This window comes from Histomonas meleagridis, assembly GCF_020186115.1.
Source record: "Histomonas meleagridis strain 2922-C6/04-10x chromosome Unknown contig_68, whole genome shotgun sequence".
Taxonomy (NCBI): domain Eukaryota; phylum Parabasalia; order Tritrichomonadida; family Dientamoebidae; genus Histomonas; species Histomonas meleagridis.
Genome location: NW_027150909.1, coordinates 140,561 through 164,932, shown reverse-complemented (window position 1 = coordinate 164,932; position 24,372 = coordinate 140,561). Strand labels below are relative to the sequence as shown.

Genomic DNA, 24,372 nt, shown 5'->3' with positions numbered 1-24,372 from the left:
TAAGGGTTAATTGCTTTTGCTAACCTAAATCAAAGAGAACGGCCAAAAAGAAAATTTTAATGAAATTTTATGAACAAAAAAAGATTTGAGTATGCATGATTAAAATTTAAATTTACATGATATTAATTATGAACAACATCTGGAACCAGCCTTCGGTTCTGGTAATGAAGATTCAAATTTAATTTGGTTATCAAGCGATAAAAGTTCAACAACAGATTCAAACAATAAATTAATTCCTTCACCGGTTTTTGCGCTTGTTTGGAAAACAGGTGCGTGCATTTTTTCTCCACATTCTTGCATTTCTTCAATAGAAATTTTTTTATTGTCCAAATCACATTTGTTTCCAACAAGAATTTGTTGAAGTGGAGCATCACTGCTTTGATCACATGCTTGTTCACTCCATTCAAGCGCTTGTTCAAAACTATCTCTATCTGTTAAATCAAAAATTATTAAAGCTATATTTGCTTTTTGATAAAACAATGGCGATAACGCACGATACCGTTCTTGTCCAGCGGTGTCCCAGTACTCAACACCTAATTTTTTTCCGTTTTTACATTGATATTGCTTTTTAAATAATGCGGGCTGTGTACTTGATGGCAAATCTTGAACAAACACATTAGAAGAATATCTGTTGAAAATACTTGATTTACCTGAATTTGGAGGGCCAATGAATACAACTTTTGCGTTTAGCTCCATGCTCGTTCAGCCGAACAGACCACCCCGAAATTGGCCTTTGTGGGTTGCTTACTGGTTCCTTCAATTTGTAAAAAATGCATTCAATTTTGATTGATCTACTACTATCGGACAATTGAATTGGCTTTTTTTTTCAAAAAAAATTCTATTTTGAATAATAACCCCCGGACCAAAATGGTGGGGAGTGATGAGGCTCAAAGCCTTTGGGAAAAAGAATTTATTCGCAAAAATAAGCAAACGTTGATGAACTTTATCCGCTTTTTTCATCCAAATTCTAAAAAAGGAATCATTCTTATATTTTTGATTTTGACATTTCAAATCTTTTTTAATTTCAAAAACAAATTTATTGAACCAGTAGATACGCTTTTATATTTTATTGCCATTTATTTTTTGATAATATTGTTTAAAATACTACCAGAAGGAATTGTTCGTATTCTTTTCCCTCCATTATCTGAAAACTATTTAAATGAAGTTGATCAAAATATCTTAGCTTTGTTGGTTCAAAAGATAAACAAAGTTTACTCTATAGTGAATTTTATTTATAAAATGATTTTTATTAGGTTCAACATTTTGATAATATCCGGAATTATTTCACTACTCCTTGGTGCCATCATGTTCTTTCGGAGGATGCCAGTATATATATTAATTCATATCATTTTTTCTATTGTTATATTTGTGCTGTCAGTTTTTTGTTCAAGGCTTAGCAAACCTACAAATAATGAACAATGAATTATGATTTGTTTTTGCGTTCATGAAATGTTTTAATAAATTGTTTTAAAATTTATTTTTTTTTTCGAGTGTGATGATAATGAACGTTTAAAATTTTCTCAAAATTTACGAATTCGGGGCCCCCCATTAATTTAACGTATACTTCAATCCACCAAATGCAAGGAAATGGAGGGTATTTTAATATTACTAGACAAAAAATCCCAGGTGAATTCGAAGCTGTTCCAAGCACTTCTTCTATTATAGTTCATTATACAGTCCAAGTTGATGTTTTAGATTCACAATATAATCTTGTAGCAAGTAGAACGAAGCCCAAAGAGATTCAAATTTCTTTTAATGGTCTTAGTAGATACACTGATCTCGAAGAAGTCGCAGATTCATTGATAGGTCAATCTGATTTATTATCTGAAAAGAAAAGAAATGATCTTATGACTGCCTTACGAGAACTCCAAATGCAAACTGGCAATACACCAATAGCACGAAGGTTTTCATATCAGTCATTACAAGATGAAGCATCTAAACCAAATCGATCCAAAAGCTCCAGTTGTTCCAATCTTTCACGACCTGAGAGTGCAGGCTTAGCTCTTAAGCTCTCCAAAGCCGAAGTTGATAATCTTCTTCATGATGCATTACAAAAGATTCATTGGGGGAAAGAAAATGAATGCATCCAAACCCTTCAAACCCTTGTTGACATTGCCCAATATGATCGTAACCTCACACTTATCATTCAACACGAGCCTTTGATGAATACCCTCATAAACGGTCTCAAGAAATTTGCAGCTTCATCACTTAATGCGTGTATTTACATCATGACGATTTTTGAGAAGATGTCTTATTTTGCCAACTTTCAAGACATTCTTGGTAAGTTCAAAATTGGCTCAATTTCGTTATCATTATTACATGCACAAGTTGTGTTGACTAATGTTGCAGACAAAAACCTTAACAAAGAAAAGATGCAACAATACATTTCATTACAGAATCAATTATTTATCTTAATAACATCGCTTTTATATAATTTAGCGTCTAATCCAAATGTTATGCGGAAAATGGTCAACAAAAATGTTGTCGAGCCATTAATATTATTACTCCAACGTAAAAATGCGGAACTTGTCACCAAGTCGTTATTATTTTTACGGAAGATTGCGAATGTTAATGTCAATTGGTCTGATTTCCCATATGATCAAGTCATTGATTCTATTTCCAAATATGTCTTTAAATGGACATTAACTGATTCCGAACGAAAAGTTCATATAATCTCTGCTTTAAATGAAGCGTTAGAATTACTTTTTGTGTTTTCATTCCATTCCGAAACGTTTGAAGAATTCAAAGAGAAAAAAGTCTTCGAAAACATCGAAAAGATTTGTTCATATGTCGAAATCCGAAGTTCATTAATTAAATTCCTATATAATTGTTCACAATTCGAAGGCTCATTTTCATTATTAAAGAATGAAACGATTATTAACACAATAATTTCAGCTGCTACAACTGAATGTGATGAACGAATGATATCACTTATAATGATAATGAACTTAGCTCAAGACAAAGATTGTTCATTAATTATATCGAAGTCTTCGACATTTACTTCCGATAATATTAAAAAGATATTTATCCAAGCAACGAAAACTCAATCACAAGAAAATAATATTCTCTTGAAATTAATACGTAACATATCTGATAATCAGCCGAATCTTGTGACTGGTTTTGATAATGAAATAATTAAAGCGATTATTAATAATTATAAAAATATGGATATGTTATGCGATATATTCGCAATATCTTCACGAGGTAAAATGAATTCATCACGAGCAAAGTTGTTCACTTCGGATAAAAACTTCATTAAAATATTGATGCAGATTTTGTCCAAACGAAATTTGTTGCCACAATTACATTTGGAATGTGTTATATTCGTTTCGTCAGTCGTTTTGTTCTCAGAACCTGCAAAGGTTTTAGTGAACGAAGGAATAGTCGCGAAAATCATTGACGTGTTCAAATGGTATCCAGAAGATTTGGATATCCAAACGCAATGTTTGTTCGCATTCTATCGATTGGTGATTCATAAGGAGTCACGAAATGAATTATTGGAACATTCCGAAGTGATAAATAAAATTATTCAACATTCGTCCGCTAAAAATAAGGTGCTGAACTCTATGGCAAATTCGGTGTTGGATACTTTGATGATATTCGATCAGAATGTGGGTGAGAAAATTAAAAGGCCACGATTCGAGGCGTTTAATCAGGAATGGCTACAAACAATATAATAAAGAATAAACATGAAATTTTATAATAATTTGTTATTGATGCATTTTAATCGCTTTTTTTTAAACACGTTTGATAACTATAAATATGACAATTATATTTAGAAAAAATGATTTTGAACATAATGAAGATGTTTTAATTATCGAAGATTTTAATTAACTTTGTTTCAAGATGATTTTGTTTTTCATCAAAAATTCCGAAAGTGATACAATTGTACTAGTATTAATAAGATATAACAGTATAAAATTTTTAAAAACTTTCGGCTCGCACTGGGTTGTTGTGGTATATGGAATAATATTTTTTGTATATTAAATACAAAGTTTTATTTTCTTTATTTTTTTCCCCTTCATTTAATTTAATAATTACACTTTATTTTTCATAATTCATTAATTCTTTATTTATTACAATTGCCATTATTCTTGTTTATTAAATATTTAATGACATTATCATAACATTTAGAAGATTATTTAATGCATTTTTAATTATAATAAAAATATAAATGTATAAAATATCATGTCTATAAAACGTTATTAAGAAAGTTTTAAATGTAAAAAATAACATATTGGTGATCATTTACTAATCATAATTTTTACTTTGCTTGCAGAAATAACGGTTTCTAATTTTAAAATACGTTAAGAAAATGTCTGAAAGAGAATGGAGCGCAAGAATTCACAGTCTAGCGCAAACAGAACATGACTTGCTTCGCCAGCTTTCAAACTCATTAAACAAACTAACTGATTCACTTTCCAGGGAAGAAAAAGATATTTTGATGTCATATGCCAATGTTTTTAAAGACAACAATATAATACTTATCCAGCAATTTCGTCAAACAAGCAACCAAATTTCAAATATTAGACCACATGATCGTGGATTCAAAATCCGATTAGACAAAATTGAAAAAGATATTAAAACATTAAGAGTTGAGAGTGTTTCTGATTTTGAACTTATTAATGGTAAAATCAAAAAAATCACTGATGATATTGACAAAAAAGAAAAACGTAATAATTCTCTCCAGACACCTGCGCTCCGACCCAAGCCACATAAATCCAACAATGAATCACCAATAAGTGAATTCCAAGATTATCTTATTCGTAATGGCGGTCGTACTGGTGGATGGGATAGTGATTCACATTCCGAATTTCTTCGTCAATTACAGCGCCATGGTGAAACAGATCTTTTTTTATATCTTCCCGACATTCCAAAAGAATCCGTTCTTGCGCATATTGAATGGTATAATGAGTTTTGTGAACTAAAACATAAAATGAAATTAGCCATCAACCAACAAAAATCTCAAAATGAACAAAATGAACAAAATTATAATCCAAAACCAAAGAGAAAAATTGATTCAAATGCACTTAAACAAAGACTTGAAGAACGTGAACGAATTAAAAATCAAAAACTACAAGATGCAATTGATCAAGCGAATAAAGCGAAACAAAAAGAAGAAGAATTACGTCGAAAGAAATACAACGAACTTCAAAAAGAATTCCAAAGAAAGAATCAAGAAAAAGTTATTGAAAAAGAAGAAATATCACAAAATGATACACCTAAACAAGTCAAAATATTAAAAGCTGATTGGGATAGAATTAGAAAAAGAGATAACGAAGCAACAGAAAGAAGAAAAATGATACTTCATGCAAAAGAAGCAGAAAAAATAGAAAGAGAAGAAAAAACAAGAAAATTCATAGAAGCAAATAACAGAAAATTTAGACATGCAAAAAGAGATCCTGAAAGATTAATGAGACCAACAACAGCAATGTTGGCAAAACAGAAAAAAGATGAAAATGAACAAAAAGGTCCTGTGAATTCTGTGTTTGATATACCGCATCGTGCTACGCCAAAATGGATGTTATGAAATTTATAAAAATGAATATTTGTATGAATTTGAGAATAAATACTTTTGTAAATTCGAATTTTTATGATGAAATAGATTTTTTATTTAAAATATTTTTATTAAAACAATCCTTCATTAGTTATTTATGAAGTTCTTCCAAAAAATTTCTTTTATAAGTATACTATTAGAAGCTTGAAAATATCAAAGAGAATTTTATATCATAGTGTTTTTCAAATTTGATAATACAATGAAAAAATTATATATGTAAAATTTATTAATCTAATAATGTGGAAACTGTAAATCTTCCGCATTGAACAGTACTTTTGATCCTTTTACGAGCTTTTAATTGCTGCTGATTTGATGTTTCTTTTGTTTCATTAGGAAAATCAAACGAATAGTTGCGCAAATGACTTTTTGTAGATATATCTTGAGAAAATTCATTGTGAAGAATCTGATATCTTTGGTCTAATGGTAGAAGATGAGATAATAAAGTATTTGATATATATGATCTATCTTGTGCTTTTTTCATAAATTTATGTTGAAATAATTCTTCAGCAGTTAACCTTTTTTTTGGGTCAAATTGAAGACATGAAAATATGAAATCCTTTAATGTAAAAGATAATGAACTTTCATATACCAATTCAAGTATTTTGCCTTCAATAATCATTTGAACTTGTTTTAATGGAGGAAGATCACAAAATGGTGCTTTCCCTGTTGCTAATTCTATTGCTGTTATTCCAACTTCCCAAATATCTACACTTGTTGTATGACCATCTATACTTCCATTAATTAATTCAGGAGCAGAAAAAGGAGAACATTGAATTTTTGTATGTCTCGCTTCAATCATTTGTCCTTCTTGAATAAGACATGCAGCAAAACCAAAATTACCAACTTTCACATCGCCGAAATTAGAAAGAAAGATACTATTTGCTCTAATATTACGATGTATTTGACTTTTAGCATGAAAATATATTAAAAATTCCAAAACATTTTTTAAAATGGTAGCTATTAGTTTTTCATCTTTTATTCCATTTTTAAATCCATAATTAAGAATATCAGCACATGAACCTCCATCCATAAATTCAGTAACAAGCCAAATCTTTGTATCGACTTGAAATGAAGTATAGTAAGATATCATGTTTTTATGTGAAGAAGTTGTTAAAAAAGAAATTTCTTTCAATAATTTATCTATTTTAATTGAAGGCAAATCTAAATCAATCATTTTAATACATACATGTTGGTTATTGGTAATGCAAAGAGCAACATAAGTTGAACTTGTTTCTCCTTGTCCAATTTTATGCATAATCTGATATTGATGAAAATCATCTGGGAATGATTCGTTCATTTCTATTAATAAAACAATTCCATACTTTTTTGAGAAAATGGTTTTTTTAAGAAAGTTTCTATTACAAAAGTTGGAATTATTTCAAAAATCCCATAGGTTAATAAATGTAATTACATTTTCTAAGAAAAATATGTTTTTATATTTTAATTGTCTATTTTTTTTAATTCGTTTTTTACCAATGAACCATTTTAAATTTAATATTTATAAAACTTAAAATTTACACTAACAAAACCATTTTATTGATATATTTTATAGTTTTCCAAAATGTTCATTAAATTTTGTTATTACATTTTTTAGTTCAATTGTTTCTTCTTCGTATTCCAATTTTGCAATGATTATTGCCTTTTTCGCTAATTCCTTTTTATTAAAATCGATTGCCACATCTGCGAAATCGATTAAATTTTCCACAAAATTCAAATTAATTTCGTTGACTTTATCCATAATTAATTTCAGAACAAATTTATTCAATTTAATTATATTTAAAGACGTGAACAAGTTATTCATCAAATATTTAGTTTCAGGATTCATTAACACTTCATAAAATGGAACTTTAGCTTCGTCAGTAATTTTCGATCCTAAAATTTGAATATAATTTACAAAACCAATTAATACTAAATGCGGATTATTCGAACTAAACTGAATAGAACGTGAAAATAATATTTGCAATGAATTAGAAATCGTATAAGGACCAACTTCACGTATTATTTCATTCATACGCGAAGCTTTTTCGGTCTTTTTTAAAACAGCATTCAAAAGTCTTAATGCACAATTTTCGCCTCCATTTCTTCTAAATAATGCTCCAATTAAATTTAAGTTTTTGGTAAAATCAGTATCACTTGTTATCGAAGAATAATCAAGTGTAAAATTGTATATCTTTGTTGTTGTTATATAATATTTGTTCCGAAAAATGGTTCCTTGCTCTATCGTTTGAGGTTCGCCGATAGAAACGATAGCTTTCAATTCTAAATCAAACAAAAGTGACTTGCTTGAAGATGAAGCAAAAAGACAATTATCATAGAGAGAGAAGAAGATATTATCAGAAGATAAAACAGTTGGAAGTGTGTACTTGTTTGAAAAAAGTCGCTTGTGCTTAATATCTATTTTTCGAATTTTATAATCAGTGAGAACTAAAAAAAGTTCACTTCGAGTATAAAAAAAAGAATTTATGCGAAGAGGTTCTGAAGATGAGAAAATAACTTCTTCTGGAGAATTAGGTCTGAATTTATAAAATGTAAATCCATTGGATGAAAGAATCAATAAAATATTTTTATAAAATCGCGCGCCACTGATGTTTTCCTTCCGGTAAAGAATAGGTTCTATGTCAAGTGAATAAAGTCCAAAGCCTTCTTCTGATATTACACAAAATGTGTTAGAGTATGGAGAAAACGCTGATAAAACATTGCAATGAAAATAAAGAGAAGATAAATCAATCTTTTCATATTGATTTTTTTCAATGTTATAAATTATTAGTATTGGGATTGAATCATGGATCAGAAAAAAGAATACATGTATTTCTCTATCTATGAATCCCACATTTTTGATTGTATCTTTAATAGGATCAAGATTTAAACCTGATGTATAAACTTTCACAAAATTATCTTTTTTGAATATATACATTGTTTTAAAATCTTTTGAAATAACGATGAACTTGCTTTGGCTAATGAATCGCTCGCCATTAGGTATTTCAATTTGGTTATCGAAGACGAAAAGCGAGCTGTTTTCCATTTCATTTCACATGGCATTTCCGTTCATGGTAATCATTTTTTACTAAAGAAAAAGCACTTTAATACCAAAAGAATTTCAAAAAACAAGTTAAACACTTGTTCCCAAATTTAAAATTAATATTACTAGTCGATGTAAAAAAGAGTTCATTTACAAAAAATGAGCATTTATTATTTCACAATGATTATACATTTTCTATAATAAAGTCATAATCATTTTTTTATGCTTTAGAATGATAATTTAAAATTATCAAAAAGATTCATTCATATAAAACTTTTGTTTTTTTTCAAAACATGTTCATTTCCCTTCGTACAAAATGGAATTTGAGCATATCTCAAAGTGTTGAACTCAGCAAAAGGTTTTGCATTTTCTTAATTTTTCAAATTTTGAAAAACCAGAAACGTTAAGTCACTTCACTCTGACTGCTGTGGGTATTTCAAATAACGTAATCCTTTCAAAAAACCGCAATATTCTGGCCAGGAAATTGAACATGAAATTCCACAGAGCAATTGTTGGTGATAAAATTCTTGATACAGTTGGACCAACTTACTACCCAATAATTACGATTGTTACTACACTTATTTTATGTCGCTTTGTATACTTAAGAAAATCACTTACATTTTCAGGTTGTGTTGCAACAATGTTTGTTGGTGTTTCTGTCTTTTGGAATTTTGGGTTTGGTGGATATCTTATATTACTCGTATTCTTTTTTACTTCAACAATATTCACTAAAATCTCAAAAAAGCAAACACAAAATATTGCTTCTGGAATTCAGAAAAAAGGTGGTTGCCGTGATCATTTCCAAGTTCTTGCAAATGGTGGGATAGCAGCCTTTTTAGCGATATTTTATAGATTTACTGGAAACCCAATTTTTATAGCTTTATTCGGTGCTTCCATAGCAGAGTCTACAGCAGATACATGGGCTGGTGAAATTGGTATTATGAGTCCTGGTCTACCAATTTCGATTATTACTTTGAAATCCGTTCAAAAAGGTCTTTCTGGTGGTATTTCTAAGCTTGGAACTATTGCTGCATTCGTTGGATCTTTCCTTATATCCATAATTTGGTGCTTTTTCTACTACAACCTTTGTTCACATTGGTTCAAAGACACACTTTTTATTTCAATTTCTGGTTTTATTGGCTGTTTAGTTGATTCTATTTTTGGGGATTTGTTCCAAGTGCATTATCTTGTTCATGGTACAAATCAAATAACTGAACATGAATTTACAAACGGCGTTCAGAACCAGTACTTTAAAGGAGTGACATGGATGAACAATGATATGGTCAACTTCTTGAGCAACTTGTCATCCTGCGCCTGTTTTTTAGTTCTAAAGTTCATCTTTTAATCAGGATCCTCAAAATTCAAACTTTGTGTAAAAGAGTTTTTTCTTATATTTTTGGGAAACACAAACATTCACTCATCGAGTCAATGCAATAACAGGATATCGATAAATAACAATTTTTATGTAAAAGATTTTTGCGATCGTTAGACGGTTAAACTCACAAAAAGTCACACTTTTCAGTTCAAATAATTTTTTGCTAAAAATGGACTCATCTCAGATTGAATCAGTTTGGGACAAAACTAAGCAAATGTTTTCTGACGGAATTGATATGGTGATTGGAGCTACAGCTTCTTTTTTTTCAATCAATGATCCTGTGATAAAATCCAAAAATGAACAAATGAAAAAAATGCTTAAAAACACAAAACAAGCTTTGCTTGCAATCAAAGATTTGAAGCTTGCAATTGTCAATTTTTCTAAATGTTTACGTTCAACTACAATTAAATTTTCTGATTATTTTCTTCCAAGTCAATCACAATTCCAACCATCTCAAGCTTTCCTCTTATCATCGATGAATTTCCACAAGTTCAGTATTGAATTATCAGATGTAATCATCCCAACTCAAATTGAAGCCAATTATCGTGAAATTCTTGAAGTGTTAACTTCTATTAAACGAACCAAAAGACAAATCACACGTCTTTGTTTCCAAAAGGAGAAGCTTACAAATGAGTTAAATGATTTAGTTGCAATGGGATCTAATACTCAACTTACCAAACTAAATGAAAAAATTGATGGATTACTCCCAATTTATGTCCAAAAGGTAGATAACGCAACAGAACTTTATGAGAAAAACAAAAGGAAATCTCTTGATGCGCTCATATTCTATCAAAAGCAATACATAACAGCATTAAGAAAAGCCTTTCCACAAAGAGAGCAAATCCCATTTGAAAACATTGCGATTGATTTTACTGAACTTGATGAAATTATTTCTCATTGCTCACCCTCGCATCAATAAAAGTGACATTGTCTTCATGATTTTTCATTTTCGTAAACATAATATGTACATTTAAGATATTTGTGATATAATTCTGAGTATTAATCAAGTTTATACAAAGAATATAGATTAGAGAAAGCAGGAGCTTTGCTGAATAGGACAAGTTTTTATCTAACAATGGTAATCCTGTAGTGCAAAACTATTCCCTTAACACACAGATTCTTTACCTTTTTTTAATAAAATTCAAATGATTCTTCAATCAAAAACTTTGTGTTTTATATATTTGTGATATAATTTTTATCATAAACAATTGCTATTATTGATCTGCAATTCAATTTAAAGGAAAACTCCATTCCCAATCGTTTTGAATCCATCTGATGATTGTAATAATAATTTCTATGTCTTTGCTTTACTTTTAATGGTTCCGATGTTTTTTAGTTTCTTTGAGTTACGAATTATCGAAAATGCATTCAAATTTATTAATTATTATTATTACCAAATGAAAGATAATTTCTTGTTGCATACTCTACAATGCGAAGGTGTCACGCACACGCTGTCTCCCACCTCAAAGAACGGGAATCGCACGCTTTTGTTGAAGTACTGCATGTTCAGCTCGATGATGAGCCTTCCCCAGTTACTTCCTACTGTTCCGATCATGTAGTCAGCCTTAATGAGCTCTTGCAAATTGGCCAATGAACTTATTGACTCCCACAGCGCCGTCTTTGCGTCGTGTGCATTACTATGGTCGTGTCCGCCTTTAGGTCTTGTGCAATTGTAGTAAGAGAAGTCATAAAAGTCTTTGTATTGGAGGAACTCATTTAATGCATTTGAGTCATCACTATTTACAAACACTGATAACTTTTTGTTGTCATATGACTCAAGTTTTCGGATTATTTCTAATGGATAACGATATTTATCGGATGGAACTAAGTTCATTTCAAGATATTTAGAGCCGCGCCGAATGAATATTGATACGTCATAATGATCTTTTGCATTAACAATGTATTTCTCTTTGAACTCTTTCAGCCATTTCTTGAGATTATCATTCGGATGTGTGATATAATATGCTGTTTGAATCCGCCATAAGAAATAATATACTTCGGGTGGAGATGCTGTTTGTGAAAATACTTTTATTACTGACTCAGGAATACTGAAGCGATTAACTGGTGGCGCTTTGAGGTATTTAGGATTCGAATAATTAATTTCATCGGATGTAAGTTGACATTTTGATAAAGGACGGAAAAAACAATCAAAGCCTTGAGTCCCTTTGCAATGGGAAAAATTGGTGTATCTGTTTTGTTCTCTGGGATCATAAACTACTGTCCGATTGAATATTATACCATCTGCAATATAAGCTCCGAATACATGAATCATTGAACCAATGCCATTAGCCATATAATTTGGAATAATAAGGAAGTTACGTTGGCTACAATCCGCGGGATATTGATTCTCGTAAATGATTCGCTGGATTTCTTCCGTCCCATAAATTCCATGTTTTTCTTTTTTGGGATATGGTTTGTCAAGTTGATGGTCGAAAAAGAAGACTTTTTGTCGCATGAAGTCATATGGGTATATTTGATTTAATACATTAATAATTTCTCCTTTTGTCATGTTCTTGCTTAGTATCCATTCCCACATCTTGTAGTGTGGCTTACAACACTTAGTAAAATCGACATATAGATTTGATCCATCTTTCTTATATACAATTGTTGATTGATTGTTAAAAAATAAATTTAAGCAAATAAAAAAATGAATTATTATTAGCATAAATGGAAGAATCAAAAGTTGGCTTCCGTTTTGTGAATCCATTTGGGGGGTTAAACACGGATTATACTTTCTGTAGATACAGTCCCGGACAGGAAAAAATGTCCATTGTCCATAAAAAATGTCCACAGAAAAAACCGCCATAATAAGTAAACGTTCGTCGGCCAGTAATTTTGGCCATCGGCCATAAAAAATGTCCACAAAGTTAACGTGCGAAAAAATTAACGTTCGTCGGCCAGTAATTTTGGCCATCGGACATAAAAAGCTGGCCAACGTATTTTTCCACTTTTACGGTTTTGTCACGAGACAGAAAAAAATATCCATCGGACATAAAACTGTCCATTGGCCAGAAAAAATGTTCAAAGCCAAAAAAGTGTTTAATTTGAAGCATTTTACATATTATTTTTCATTGTGAAAACAGTATGTTTTTTATTTAAAATTTGTCTTACAAAATGGAATCGATTCTTTTGTTTTAACAGTCAATTTCATAAATTTGTGATATTTATGATCGTCTTTATTCTAAAATCAGATTTTACATTTGTGTAATCAATTTTTTACTCTATAAATTCATTTAAAGTTTTGTCGGTACAGCTACAGTGCCGGCCACAAAAATTTGACCATTGGAAGCTAAAAATTGTCCACTTTTTCACACAAAAATATCTGATCGTCTTTTTGGCATTAAAACCGTCCATTGGACATTAAGAAATTGTCCACTTTTTTGGCAAAAATTTTTGATCGTCTTTTAGGCGTTAAAGCTGTCCGTTGGACATTTAAAATTGTCCACTTTTTAACGTTTTATAAACGTTTTCTGCCAGGACATTAATTTTTATCCATCGGTCATTAAAAATTGTCCACTTTTAACCGTCGGAGACCAAAAAAATGTCATATTACTCCAATAAAAATTAAGTGCGAAAAAATTAAAACAGTTGATTTATTATATATATTTTATACATTAGTATAAGCTTTAAATTTTGCTTGAAAATCTACTTTTGTCTCTCTCCTAATTAATTTTTTGCTTTTTCCTCTCTTTCTTTCGAATTTTTATGATTGACATCTAATCACATTGAATCTCAAATAAGATCATTAATAATGCTGAAATTTATATTTTATATCATATTTTATTACATTAAAATTTTGTTTGCTAAAAAAGATTCTTGTAATTTTAAAAACAGACCTTTTTGCAATTCTGCTCAGCAAGGGTGGCTCTCAATACCTAAAATACATTAATTTTTTGTACTTAATTTTTGTTGGAGTAATATGACATTTTTTTGGTCTCCGACGGTTAAAAGTGGACAATTTTTGATGACCGATGGATAAAAATTAATGTCCTGGCAGAAAACGTTTATAAAACGTTAAAAAGTGGACAATTTTAAATGTCCAACGGACAGCTTTAATGCCAAAAAGACGATCAGATATTTTTGTGTGAAAAAGTGGACAATTTTTAGCTTCCAATGATCAAATTTTTGTGGCCGGCACTGTAATACTTATTTTTTTCTCCTGTAATATTTTTGTTTAAATAAAATATTACAATGCTGTATTTTTCGTTTTTTGATATAAATTTGTTTAATCATTATAATATTATCATTGAAAATCATATATAATATAAAATACATATTAAATAAAACGTATGCATATAATTATTTTACATATTAAAAGCTTATCTATGCTAAGGAATAAAATAGAAAGTTGTAATGATTTCGATGGCCAAATATACATTGAATTCATTCCTTTGCAAAGAATGTTTTTTATAAATGCAAAAATGATTATAAAATTAATATTCATTGTTATTTTTATATTCCTTTGAGAAATCATGCATTGAATTTATAAAATTCTATTTCAATCAGTTATTTCACGACAAATCTTTACATTTCGATTTAGCACTTTTTAGGAAATGGACAATTTTTCTGGCCAATGGACAGTTTTATGTCCGATGGATATTTTTTTCTGTCTCGTGACAAAACCGTAAAAGTGGAAAAATACGTTGGCCAGCTTTTTATGTCCGATGGCCAAAATTACTGGCCGACGAACGTTAATTTTTTCGCACGTTAACTTCGTGGACATTTTTTATGGACAATGAACATTTTTTGCTGTACGGGACTGTATTTTTTATTTCACATTGGTCAGTTTTAAGTTCGAATGGGTTACAGCCAAGGGGCACCCCATGGTCTTGTGGTCTGGATGAACCTCCTCATTTTATAACGATCAAAAACAATTCAAAAGGTGGGGAATGTCATCGATGATGATAGAAAAAGATCATAACGGGCGAAAGGCCTGGCATTTTTTATGAATGATCATATTAAATTTAAAAAGTGAGGAATTGTCATAAAATTTCAGTGGTAGTTAAGATTTTCCAATATCTTAATAAAAATTCAAAAACTTTTAAAATAAATTAAGAATTTTAGAATGAATATCAAATAATTAAATTGCAAAAAAAAAAAAAAAAAAAAAAAATCTAAAAGATGAAATTGTAAAGCTCCAAAAAATGCCGTTGAAAATAAATTTAATTTTAATCAATCAAAGAATTGAATCATCACTTTATAAAAGATGGTATATTTTTTTTTAATAAAAAATGTGAAAATTTTCATCAATTGATGGAACTTTTTTTCTGTACTAAATATTTTAAATATTCAATTATAATTGAGGCAACTTATAATAAAACAAGAAGCTAAGGATTTGCAAGTGAGAATCTTTCATTATTTAATCATCTAAACAAATTATATTTAAATAAAGTAAGAAATAAAACAAAAAAAAAATATTCAACTAATTTTTATAAAAATTACAAATTTAACAACAAGTCAAACATTCAATCAAATAAAACATAGTTTCTTTTATCCACAAACACATTTAACTAAAATCAATTCCAAACTTCTGAGCCAGTTCCATTAATTTAACATATATTGGGTGATCTTGTTCAAGTACTTTACTTGGGGCGATGTCTTTAATGAATGGATCGAACACATAAAAATTGCCTCTTTCCAAAACAACTGAATAAAAATGCTCTCCATTATAAACAACCCAATTTCTAAGTAAGGAATCAGAAACATTTGCCCCTGCGGGAAGAAGACTTCGCTCATTTTCATAAAGTTGAATAATGCCAATTGACATTTTGGATGTTGCGCAACTATTAAGTGACCCACTATATATAGTGTATTCATCTGATACGCTATCAATGGCTTCGCCTCGTATAAGAAGTGTTACAAAATGAATGTCTGTATTTCCATCATCATCAATAAACGTTTCTGGAAAAGCATATGAACTTAACTTTTCAGGCCCTGCTGTGTACACAAATGAGAGAGAAAGAAGAAATATGGCAAATGGCTGATTAAAAAAATCGGTTCGTAGTATGTATTGTGTAAAAATTTCTTGACTTGTGGTTGTAAAAATATCTATTCTTTTCTCTCCTAAATCAACATAAGTAACTAGGCTGAAAACACCTGGATTTAATTTATTCATTATGTCAATTATTGAAAAAATCAAAAGAATAATAGGCTCATTTTCACGATTGGATTGGTGTTGTAGAATAACATGAGATTGGAGAGCAGCAAAAACACCGCATGGACCTGCACTGATTTGACAAAGTCGAATCGTACCTTCATAAAAAAGGATTGGTTGATTCCAATTTTCAGGAATTTGTGCATTATTTATATAGTTACGAGGAAGCATAAATTTTAAAATGTAATCAACTGCTTTTCCCCTCAGTACACCTTGATCGGCAAAAGAGTCTTTATCCATTCTTAATAAACGGTCAAAACAATTTTTTGTGGAAGTTATTTAACGTCTTTTTTGCACGTTAATCGAACTTTTTTCTCATTCAGATATTAATATGTTATAATAGATAAAATCTGTGTTTCCCAAGGTCAGCATATTGTATTGTATAAAAATCGATATATCACTATTTTTTTTAAATTAATGAAAATTTACATTTCAATAATTAATATTTATAAATTTACAATTTTCTTAATATTTTTTATCATTTATTTTCCACAGGATTTATCTGTGGAATTTCTCTAAATTTCTATTTAAATTTTTATGGGTATGAAATCAATTTTGATTATCAATTCGACGCGTATTGAAATTTTAGCTGTATTGCTCATTTTTTAAAAATCGCTGTTTTTATATATGTATATATGAATATTAAACAAATTTCATATTTTTCGATAATAATTACGATATACAAGATTTGCTGTTTAAAGAAGTAGACTCTGAATTATAATTTTTTGCGAATTAAATTTACTATTTCTGTGTAACCTTTTTGTTGTGCAATTCGAATTGCAGCAAAATATTATTAAAATAAATCCAAAACTATTAAAACATATTCCAAGTTATTCAAATTAATATATTTTGCATTAACATCAATTCCTTTATCTAAAAGTAATTTTACTATTTCGATATTATTATTTCTAACTGCTATATGAAGTGCTGTTTCAAATGATTAAAACATATTCCAAATTATTCAAATGAATAGTTTTTGTATTAGCGTCAATTACTTTATCTAAAATTAATTTTACTATTTCGATATTATTATTTTCAACTGCTATATGAAGTGCTGTTTCAAATTATTAAAACATATATAAAATTATTAAAAAATATATCAAATTATTAAAACATATTATAAATTATTCAAATGAATATTTTTTTCATTAACATCAATTTCTTCTTTATCTAAAAGTAATTTCACTATTTCTATATTATTTTTTCTAACTGCTTCATAAAGTGCTGTTTCAAATTATTAAAACATATTCCAAATTATTAAAACATATTTCAAATTATTAAAACATATATAAAATTATTCAAATGAATGTTTTTTGCATTAACATCAATTCCTTTATCTAAAAGTAATTTTACTATTTCTATATTATTATTTCTAACTGCTATATGAAGTGCTGTTTCAAATTATTAAAACATATTCCAAATTATTAAAACATATTCCAAATTATTAAAACATATATAAAATTATTAAAACATATTCCAAATTATTAAAACATATTCCAAATTATTCAAATGAATATTTTTTGCATTAATATCAATTCCTTCTTTATCTAAAATATATTTCACAAGTTCAACATTTCCTGATTCTGAAGCAAATGGCAAAATATTTTTTGGAATTTGATTATTTTGAAGGAAATATTTAACGAGATATAAATTTCCATTTATTGCTGATTCATTTATATTATCAGCATTAACATTAATTCCTTTTTCTTCCAAAAATGCTAAAATTTCATAATTATCTTTTTTTATACAAAAACTTACAAAATAATTTGCTTTATCTTCTGACATTTTTGGCATTGATTGTATTTTCCCTAATTTGTTTTCATAAATATATTTAAAGATATCATTTTGATGGAATTCAATTGCTGTTTCATATGCACCTTTAAATGATGAATGATTTTGCTCACATAAATGAATTATCTCTAAATTTCCACCTGCAATTGCATATTTACTTTCCTTTACTTTAGCACCATTTATCAGTAAAAATTTAAAACATTTAACTGAAGAAAAAAAAGCTGCATAATCAATTAGTGTAACATTTCTTTGATTAATAAATGAATACATTTCATAAAGTGCTGGTTCAATTGTTTGATTCTAATCAAAATTATTTTGCGATGATATTTCTTGAAGTTTTTCTATTTCATCATTTTGAATTATTTGCGCAATTTCATTTGGATTATGTCCTTCTTTAATATACTTCTTATGGAGCTCCCAATCATTCTTTGAAAGTTCTTCATAATGATCTCTAAAGAATTTTTCTATTGGATCATTTCTATTAGACCCAAATGCCATGTTTTGGTTTTCTTCTTTTGCTTTATAATGAGCAAAATATTTTGAATTAATATTTTTAGTAATATTTTTAGTAATATTTTTATCAATTAAATTTTGTTCAATTAGTTTCTCTATTAAATAATATGATTCTTGTGTGTTCTTTGTAGATATACGTTTGATAAAAATTGAAATTAGTTTAAAGATATTTTGATTAATTTCTTCTTCTTTAGATTGAAGTTCTTTTAAAAAACTTATGTAAATATCAAATACTTGTTTTAGTGATGAAAATGCATTATAAACGATGTTACTTATAATGGTATTAAATGTGTAGGGAAAATATAGATCAAAAAATCCCAATAATTTTTTAACTGACGCCTGGAAGTTTTCTTCAGTTAAACTAAATATAGTTTTCTCAAGCTCAACTAGTAATTTAAAGCAGATCGATAAATTGTTCAAATTTTTACGTCGAGTGTTTGTGGTAGGAAACATGTGCTTTGGTAATATCAAATTCAGACTCTAACCGTAAAAAATATGAAACAAATATCTCATGTTTTGCGATTAAATAACACAAATTACCAATATGTTCGTTATGGGAAATTAATTTTAATCTAATAATGAAGATATGATATTTATACATATGCATAATGTATAATTTAGAAAAATTTCACAAAATAATTGAGAAAAAAATATTTTATTAAAATTCCATTTTTCATTAGAGATAATTTTTCTAGACAGTATTTTGTTTTATTAACATAATACATTTATTGTGTATATTTTATAAATTTGTTATAAATAGGAGAACGTTAAGTCACTTCTTGAATGTGCCAAAAATTTTGACTTTTTGTTCTGGCAAATTTTACAGATGGATTCATTGCTTCATCAGTTCCTATTTGCTGAAAAAAGTAAAGTTTTGGTTGAATCAAGTAATAATAAACTTTTTATGTGGTGGGGTAACAAATGTATTTGCAATATGTTTAATAAATTCAATTTTATTGAAGTCGATCCAACAACTGGTAATACAGCAAACCTTATAGACATTAATGATATAAATAATTTGCTACAAGCCAAATGTTTATCAAAAATAAAGACCATTGATACTTTTTCATTTCCATATACAGAATCTCAAGTACTAATTACATCTCAAACTCATATGACTCTAATTGACTTTACCAAAAACGAAATTATTTGGAGTCAATCTATTCCAAGCGATGCAGAAAATGAAGATTGGTGTAAAGTAACTCGTAATTTAGCTTATACGAAAGACAATAACTTATATGTTATAACATCAGATGGAGTCACGCATCAAGTAACCAATGAACCAGCAGGAATTGTATGTGGGAAATCTGTTCATCGAAATGAATTTGGTATTGAAAAAGGCACATTTTGGAGTCCTAAGGGAACGCTTTTAGCCTTTTATCGTATGGACGAGACCATGGTCACTGATTATCCACAAATAGATACGAACCCTCGCGTATCTACAAATCATCCCTTTAAATATCCAATGGCCGGAATGACGAGCCACAAAGTCACCATTGGCATTTACGATCCGGCGACCGACAAAACCATTTATTTAGATCTTGGTGATCCAACAGATCGATATTTCACCAATATTTCATGGAGTCCTAACGAAAAGCAAATTTATCTCATAGAATTAAATCGTGACCAAAACCATTCGAAGCTTATGCGTTTTAATGTTGAAGATGGGAAATTTGATGATATCCTTATTGAAGAAATTAATCCCAAATATGTCGAACCATTACATCCGATTGTCTTCTTACCATGGGACGATGAAAAGTTTTTATATCAAAGTCGAATTGATGGGTTTAATCACATATATTTATGTGATACAAATATGAAGCCAAACGATTTTTATAAAATGAAACAAATAACAAAAGGCGAATACGAAGTAACTGAATTCGTTGGCTTTATCGAGAGTACCAAAGAAATTATTATCATTAGTAATGAGATATCGCCAATTCAAGATGATATATTTGCGATTAGCTTAGAGAATTATACCAAAAGAAGAATCAACAAAAACAATGGAACACATAAAGTAAACTTATCACAAAGCGGCGAATATTTAATTGATTTATTTTCATCATATGACTTTCCGTATGAAGTCCAATTAATATCGACATTAAATGACGACGTCAATCTTCACTTAAATTCGAACATTTCTTTATATAAGTTAAAGTTTGATATCGAAATCGGCACAATTAAAGCAGCGGATGATAAAACAGATTTATATTATCGACTTATTAAACCATTTCAATTTGATCCTACAAAGAAATATCCTGTGATAGTTTATGTATATGGAGGACCACATTCACAACTCGTTCGAAATCGACGAGATTATAATGCAACTGATATCCAATTATATTTATCATTACAAAACTATATCATATTCACGGTCGATAATCGCGGTACATCTAAAAGAGGATTCGAATTCGAAAGTGTTACATTTCATCATTTAGGTGTCGAAGAAGTGAAAGATCAATATAAAGGAATCGAGTTCCTTAAGACATTAGATTTCATTGATGAAAATCGAATAGGTATTTATGGATGGAGTTACGGAGGATTTATGACAATTAATATGATGTTAAGTTATCCAAATGCATTTAAAGTTGGTGTAGCAGGAGGACCGGTGATAGATTGGAAGTATTACGAAGTTATGTACGGAGAAAGATATATGGGAACACCGCAAAATAACGAAGAAGGTTACAATGAATCAAATTTATGTCGGAAAGTATCAAATTTGAATGGGAAACTACAAATAATTATCGGTGGTAAAGATGACATTTGCGTGCCTCAACATACAATGCAATTCATATCAAGTTGCATTAGTTGTGGAAAACAAATCGATCTCTTCATATACCCAAATGATAAACACGGAGTGGGGCTCGAGAATAATGAACATTTGTATCAAAGAATTGTAAATTATTTCAATCAATATTTGGGTTAAATAAATAATTGATAATGAACACATTTTTTTGATTTAAAAAGTAAAACTTGTCGACGATTTGGAATTTCGAATGCTATTGTTTTATATACTGAGACAAATTTATATACCAAATTATATTATTATGTAGAAATATATATAAAAGATATAAAAATCATTGAAATTGCATTGTATTTGGGGTAATTTTCTATATACAATTTTAAGCCGGTTAAAGGCTGTGTATATATTTAAATATCTTCAATATATAGTCGTGAAAGATCAAAGAAGAAAATGAATGAGGCAAAGTACGTTTGTTATTTGCTTTTGAATACTTTACTCAAGTCCGTTAGTGGGAGTTACACTTCAGATGCAAAACGACATAAAGATTGTTGTTGCAGGACCGCCAAAATCAGGCAAAACAGAAATTTCAGATATCCTTTCTGCAGCAAGCAAAGGTTTCCAAGGAAATTACAAACCAACTGTATGTGTTCGTATTTTGGAGTTTACAACAACAATTGAAGTTTCTGGACTTCAAACAAATATCTCTGTTCAGCTTTGGGATACAAGTGGAGATGACAAGTATAGTCCTGCTTGGCCAGCTATTGCAAAAGACTCAGATGGATGTATATTTGTTTACAATGCACATGATAAAGGACAATCTAGGGCAGTAGAAAATTACATAAAAGCATTTTCTAAAGATTTGGATCCATCTCTTTGTATGGTTGCTGCAAATAGAATTGGTCAAATTGAAGGAAAGCCACCACGTCCTAAACTTCCGAAAGGTTTCGAAGAAGCCACAATAACAATGCTCAATGCGCAAGAAGACATGGATCCATTCGTTGAACAATTTTCAGTTTTCTTGGGAAAAGTATATCAAGCCAAGATGAAGGCAATTGAAGAAAGAGAAAGAAAACTTATTGGCGAGCCAGTCGTTCAGAAAAAGAAAGAGGTAAAGAGAAAGAAAACACCAAAGCCACAAGAAAGTGAAGATATCGAATTGGGAAATGAGCCATGGCCAGAAAAAGATGACAGACGCCAAATGGAAGATGCAGAAATACATGTTGCAAATCCATCAGCAGATGAAAATAAAGAAAATTGATTTTTTTAGTTTGACGATCAAAAGTTTCTGAATTTTCTCTTTTTTTAAATGTACGTTATTTATGAGCGAAAGAAAAAAGGAAGCTAAATCACCAAGAAAATCAAGTCCAACAATTGAAACAAGATCATCTGAAAACAAAGAAAATGAAGTTCCTAAAAAAACTTCTAATACAAAAAGAACTAAATCTCCAAATACAAAGAAACCCAGAAAGAAGCTTTCTAAAAAGGCACTTGCTCGCTTAAAGAGAGAAAAAGCTGAACAAGCTCGACTAGAACAAGAAAGATTAGAAGCTGAATTAAGAGAACAAAAAGAACGTGAATTTGAACAAAAAAGACGTGAAGAACAACAACAAAGAATTCTTGAAGAAGAATCATCTATTCACTCACTTAGAGAAGCTAGATTTCAAAAAAGCAAAGAAATTCGAAATTCAATGTCACAAGAAGAAGATTGGAAAATTTTTTGTAATTGTGGACAATCTGTTGATGCACGTTCTCAATCTGATGTAAACACATTTATTTCAATGTGGGAAGATTATGAATCCCCTGATTTCTTTGATGATCATTTTCTTCAATCACACAAAATCATATCTGCTCTTACACGAATTATGCATGATTCTGAAACCACACAAAACACAGCTGAATATGAACGTTGTAAAAACCAAATCCAAAAGATTAAAGAATTAACAGAACGGAAGATTGAAATTGCAACTATTCATCATCTCACATTTAGTGATAAATATGCTGGCTCAAGGAATGAGGTTCATATCGTAGGTGAATCAGATGATATCTTCTTTGGTATCTGGGTAAACTTGTCGAAAAATCCGCGAAACAGAGAAATTTCATTCAAATGGTTAACGGTCGAAATCCCAAAATCCGTTACAATGACGAGTTTAGCAATTCGTATTCTTATTTTTCCTGAGAAACCTTTTAATGAGCAATATTTGTTTCTTAATAAGATTGTACAATGTGATTTTTTTCAACTTCCAAATGCTCCAAAACATATTGGAAATATGACTTTAAGACAAATATCACAATCTAATGCACTTGTAAACGTTGTGTACCCACTTCGTTCTATAAATGCACCACAACCTCCTCTTGTTTTTAAAGTTCATATTTCATCAAATTCAATTAATGAATATACTAAAGATGCAACTGTTGTGATGTTAAATCATGATAATGTAAGTCAGCAACATATTTCTAAAGTTAACATTGACTTAGAACATAATGAAGTTAGTTTTTGTTCAATGTCAATCGGTACATTTGCATTAGCTGTTCCTCGGTATAAACATTTTCCATATCAATTCTGGGAAATCACAAGCCTTTCTGAGTCTTCTATTGAGATATATGTTAAAACTAAGCTTGATTTAGAACTTGCAATATGCATTGATGGAAATGGATTATGTTCTATGGACTCTCCATTTACATTTACTAATTTAAAGCCTATGGAAGCTATTGATTTCTTATTGGAACGTGGGATAAATATTGTTTCGCCCAATAAAATCGATGATATTGTTCCTAAAACAAAAGATTTGGAAAATATTTTACATCAAGGAATAGCGGATACAGTTACTGGATTCGATATTTCATCAAGTAAATGGAATGCACTACTTCCTTGTGATCGAGCAATGCTTCTTGTTAGTGAAAAGATAAAATTTGATAATGACCAACAAAATGATATTTCAAAAATGAGATGCATTTTGATTAGAGAAAGTATTGTAGTGGAGGTACAAAATACTGAGGAAGAAGAAGAAGCTATTACAAAGCCACTTGAAGATTCTCAAATGCATCAAAGTTTATTGCCAACTTTCTTCGAAAAGGCATCAGAAGAGGTGAAAACAAGAGTCAGAAATGCGCCAAGTTTGTTGGTAGATTCGACATTGATAATGATGAAAAAATTAAGATTGTTTTCAATTACAGAATAAAAAAATAATATGTTTATTGACATTCATTTGGGTTATTACGC

General features: G+C 29.4%; 9 protein-coding genes across 9 annotated transcripts; 6 read left to right on the top strand and 3 right to left on the bottom strand.

The window, feature by feature from the left end:
- Positions 1 to 126: 126 nt before the first annotated feature.
- GO595_008409 (small GTP-binding protein) lies at positions 127 to 696 on the bottom strand (the record flags this gene model as incomplete). Its single annotated transcript, XM_067921981.1, has 1 exon — positions 127 to 696. One exon carries the CDS (start codon positions 694 to 696, stop codon positions 127 to 129), a length of 570 nt encoding a protein of 189 aa, XP_067771175.1.
- An 881-nt stretch (positions 697 to 1,577) lies between these two features.
- Positions 1,578 to 5,530, top strand: GO595_008408 (kinesin-associated protein 3-like; the record flags this gene model as incomplete). Its single annotated transcript, XM_067921979.1, has 2 exons — positions 1,578 to 3,554; positions 4,385 to 5,530. 2 exons carry the CDS (start codon positions 1,578 to 1,580, stop codon positions 5,528 to 5,530), a joined length of 3,123 nt encoding a protein of 1,040 aa, XP_067771174.1.
- A 3,536-nt stretch (positions 5,531 to 9,066) lies between these two features.
- Positions 9,067 to 9,921, top strand: GO595_008407 (DUF92 domain-containing protein; the record flags this gene model as incomplete). The annotated part of the gene is made up of 1 exon (XM_067921978.1): positions 9,067 to 9,921. The coding sequence occupies one exon, from the start codon at positions 9,067 to 9,069 to the stop codon at positions 9,919 to 9,921; it is 855 nt and encodes a 284-aa protein (XP_067771173.1).
- A 343-nt stretch (positions 9,922 to 10,264) lies between these two features.
- GO595_008406 (uncharacterized protein) lies at positions 10,265 to 10,870 on the top strand (the record flags this gene model as incomplete). Its single annotated transcript, XM_067921977.1, has 1 exon — positions 10,265 to 10,870. One exon carries the CDS (start codon positions 10,265 to 10,267, stop codon positions 10,868 to 10,870), a length of 606 nt encoding a protein of 201 aa, XP_067771172.1.
- A 471-nt stretch (positions 10,871 to 11,341) lies between these two features.
- Positions 11,342 to 12,487, bottom strand: GO595_008405 (mitochondrial inner membrane protein required for protein import; the record flags this gene model as incomplete). The annotated part of the gene is made up of 1 exon (XM_067921976.1): positions 11,342 to 12,487. The coding sequence occupies one exon, from the start codon at positions 12,485 to 12,487 to the stop codon at positions 11,342 to 11,344; it is 1,146 nt and encodes a 381-aa protein (XP_067771171.1).
- A 2,970-nt stretch (positions 12,488 to 15,457) lies between these two features.
- Positions 15,458 to 16,345, bottom strand: GO595_008404 (uncharacterized protein; the record flags this gene model as incomplete). Its single annotated transcript, XM_067921975.1, has 1 exon — positions 15,458 to 16,345. The coding sequence occupies one exon, from the start codon at positions 16,343 to 16,345 to the stop codon at positions 15,458 to 15,460; it is 888 nt and encodes a 295-aa protein (XP_067771170.1).
- A 3,178-nt stretch (positions 16,346 to 19,523) lies between these two features.
- Positions 19,524 to 21,335, top strand: GO595_008403 (S9 family peptidase; the record flags this gene model as incomplete). Its single annotated transcript, XM_067921974.1, has 1 exon — positions 19,524 to 21,335. One exon carries the CDS (start codon positions 19,524 to 19,526, stop codon positions 21,333 to 21,335), a length of 1,812 nt encoding a protein of 603 aa, XP_067771169.1.
- A 343-nt stretch (positions 21,336 to 21,678) lies between these two features.
- Positions 21,679 to 22,410, top strand: GO595_008402 (intraflagellar transport protein 22-like; the record flags this gene model as incomplete). The annotated part of the gene is made up of 1 exon (XM_067921973.1): positions 21,679 to 22,410. The coding sequence occupies one exon, from the start codon at positions 21,679 to 21,681 to the stop codon at positions 22,408 to 22,410; it is 732 nt and encodes a 243-aa protein (XP_067771168.1).
- A 61-nt stretch (positions 22,411 to 22,471) lies between these two features.
- On the top strand, positions 22,472 to 24,331 carry GO595_008401 (uncharacterized protein; the record flags this gene model as incomplete). The annotated part of the gene is made up of 1 exon (XM_067921972.1): positions 22,472 to 24,331. The coding sequence occupies one exon, from the start codon at positions 22,472 to 22,474 to the stop codon at positions 24,329 to 24,331; it is 1,860 nt and encodes a 619-aa protein (XP_067771167.1).
- Between the last annotated feature and the right edge of the window lie 41 nt (positions 24,332 to 24,372).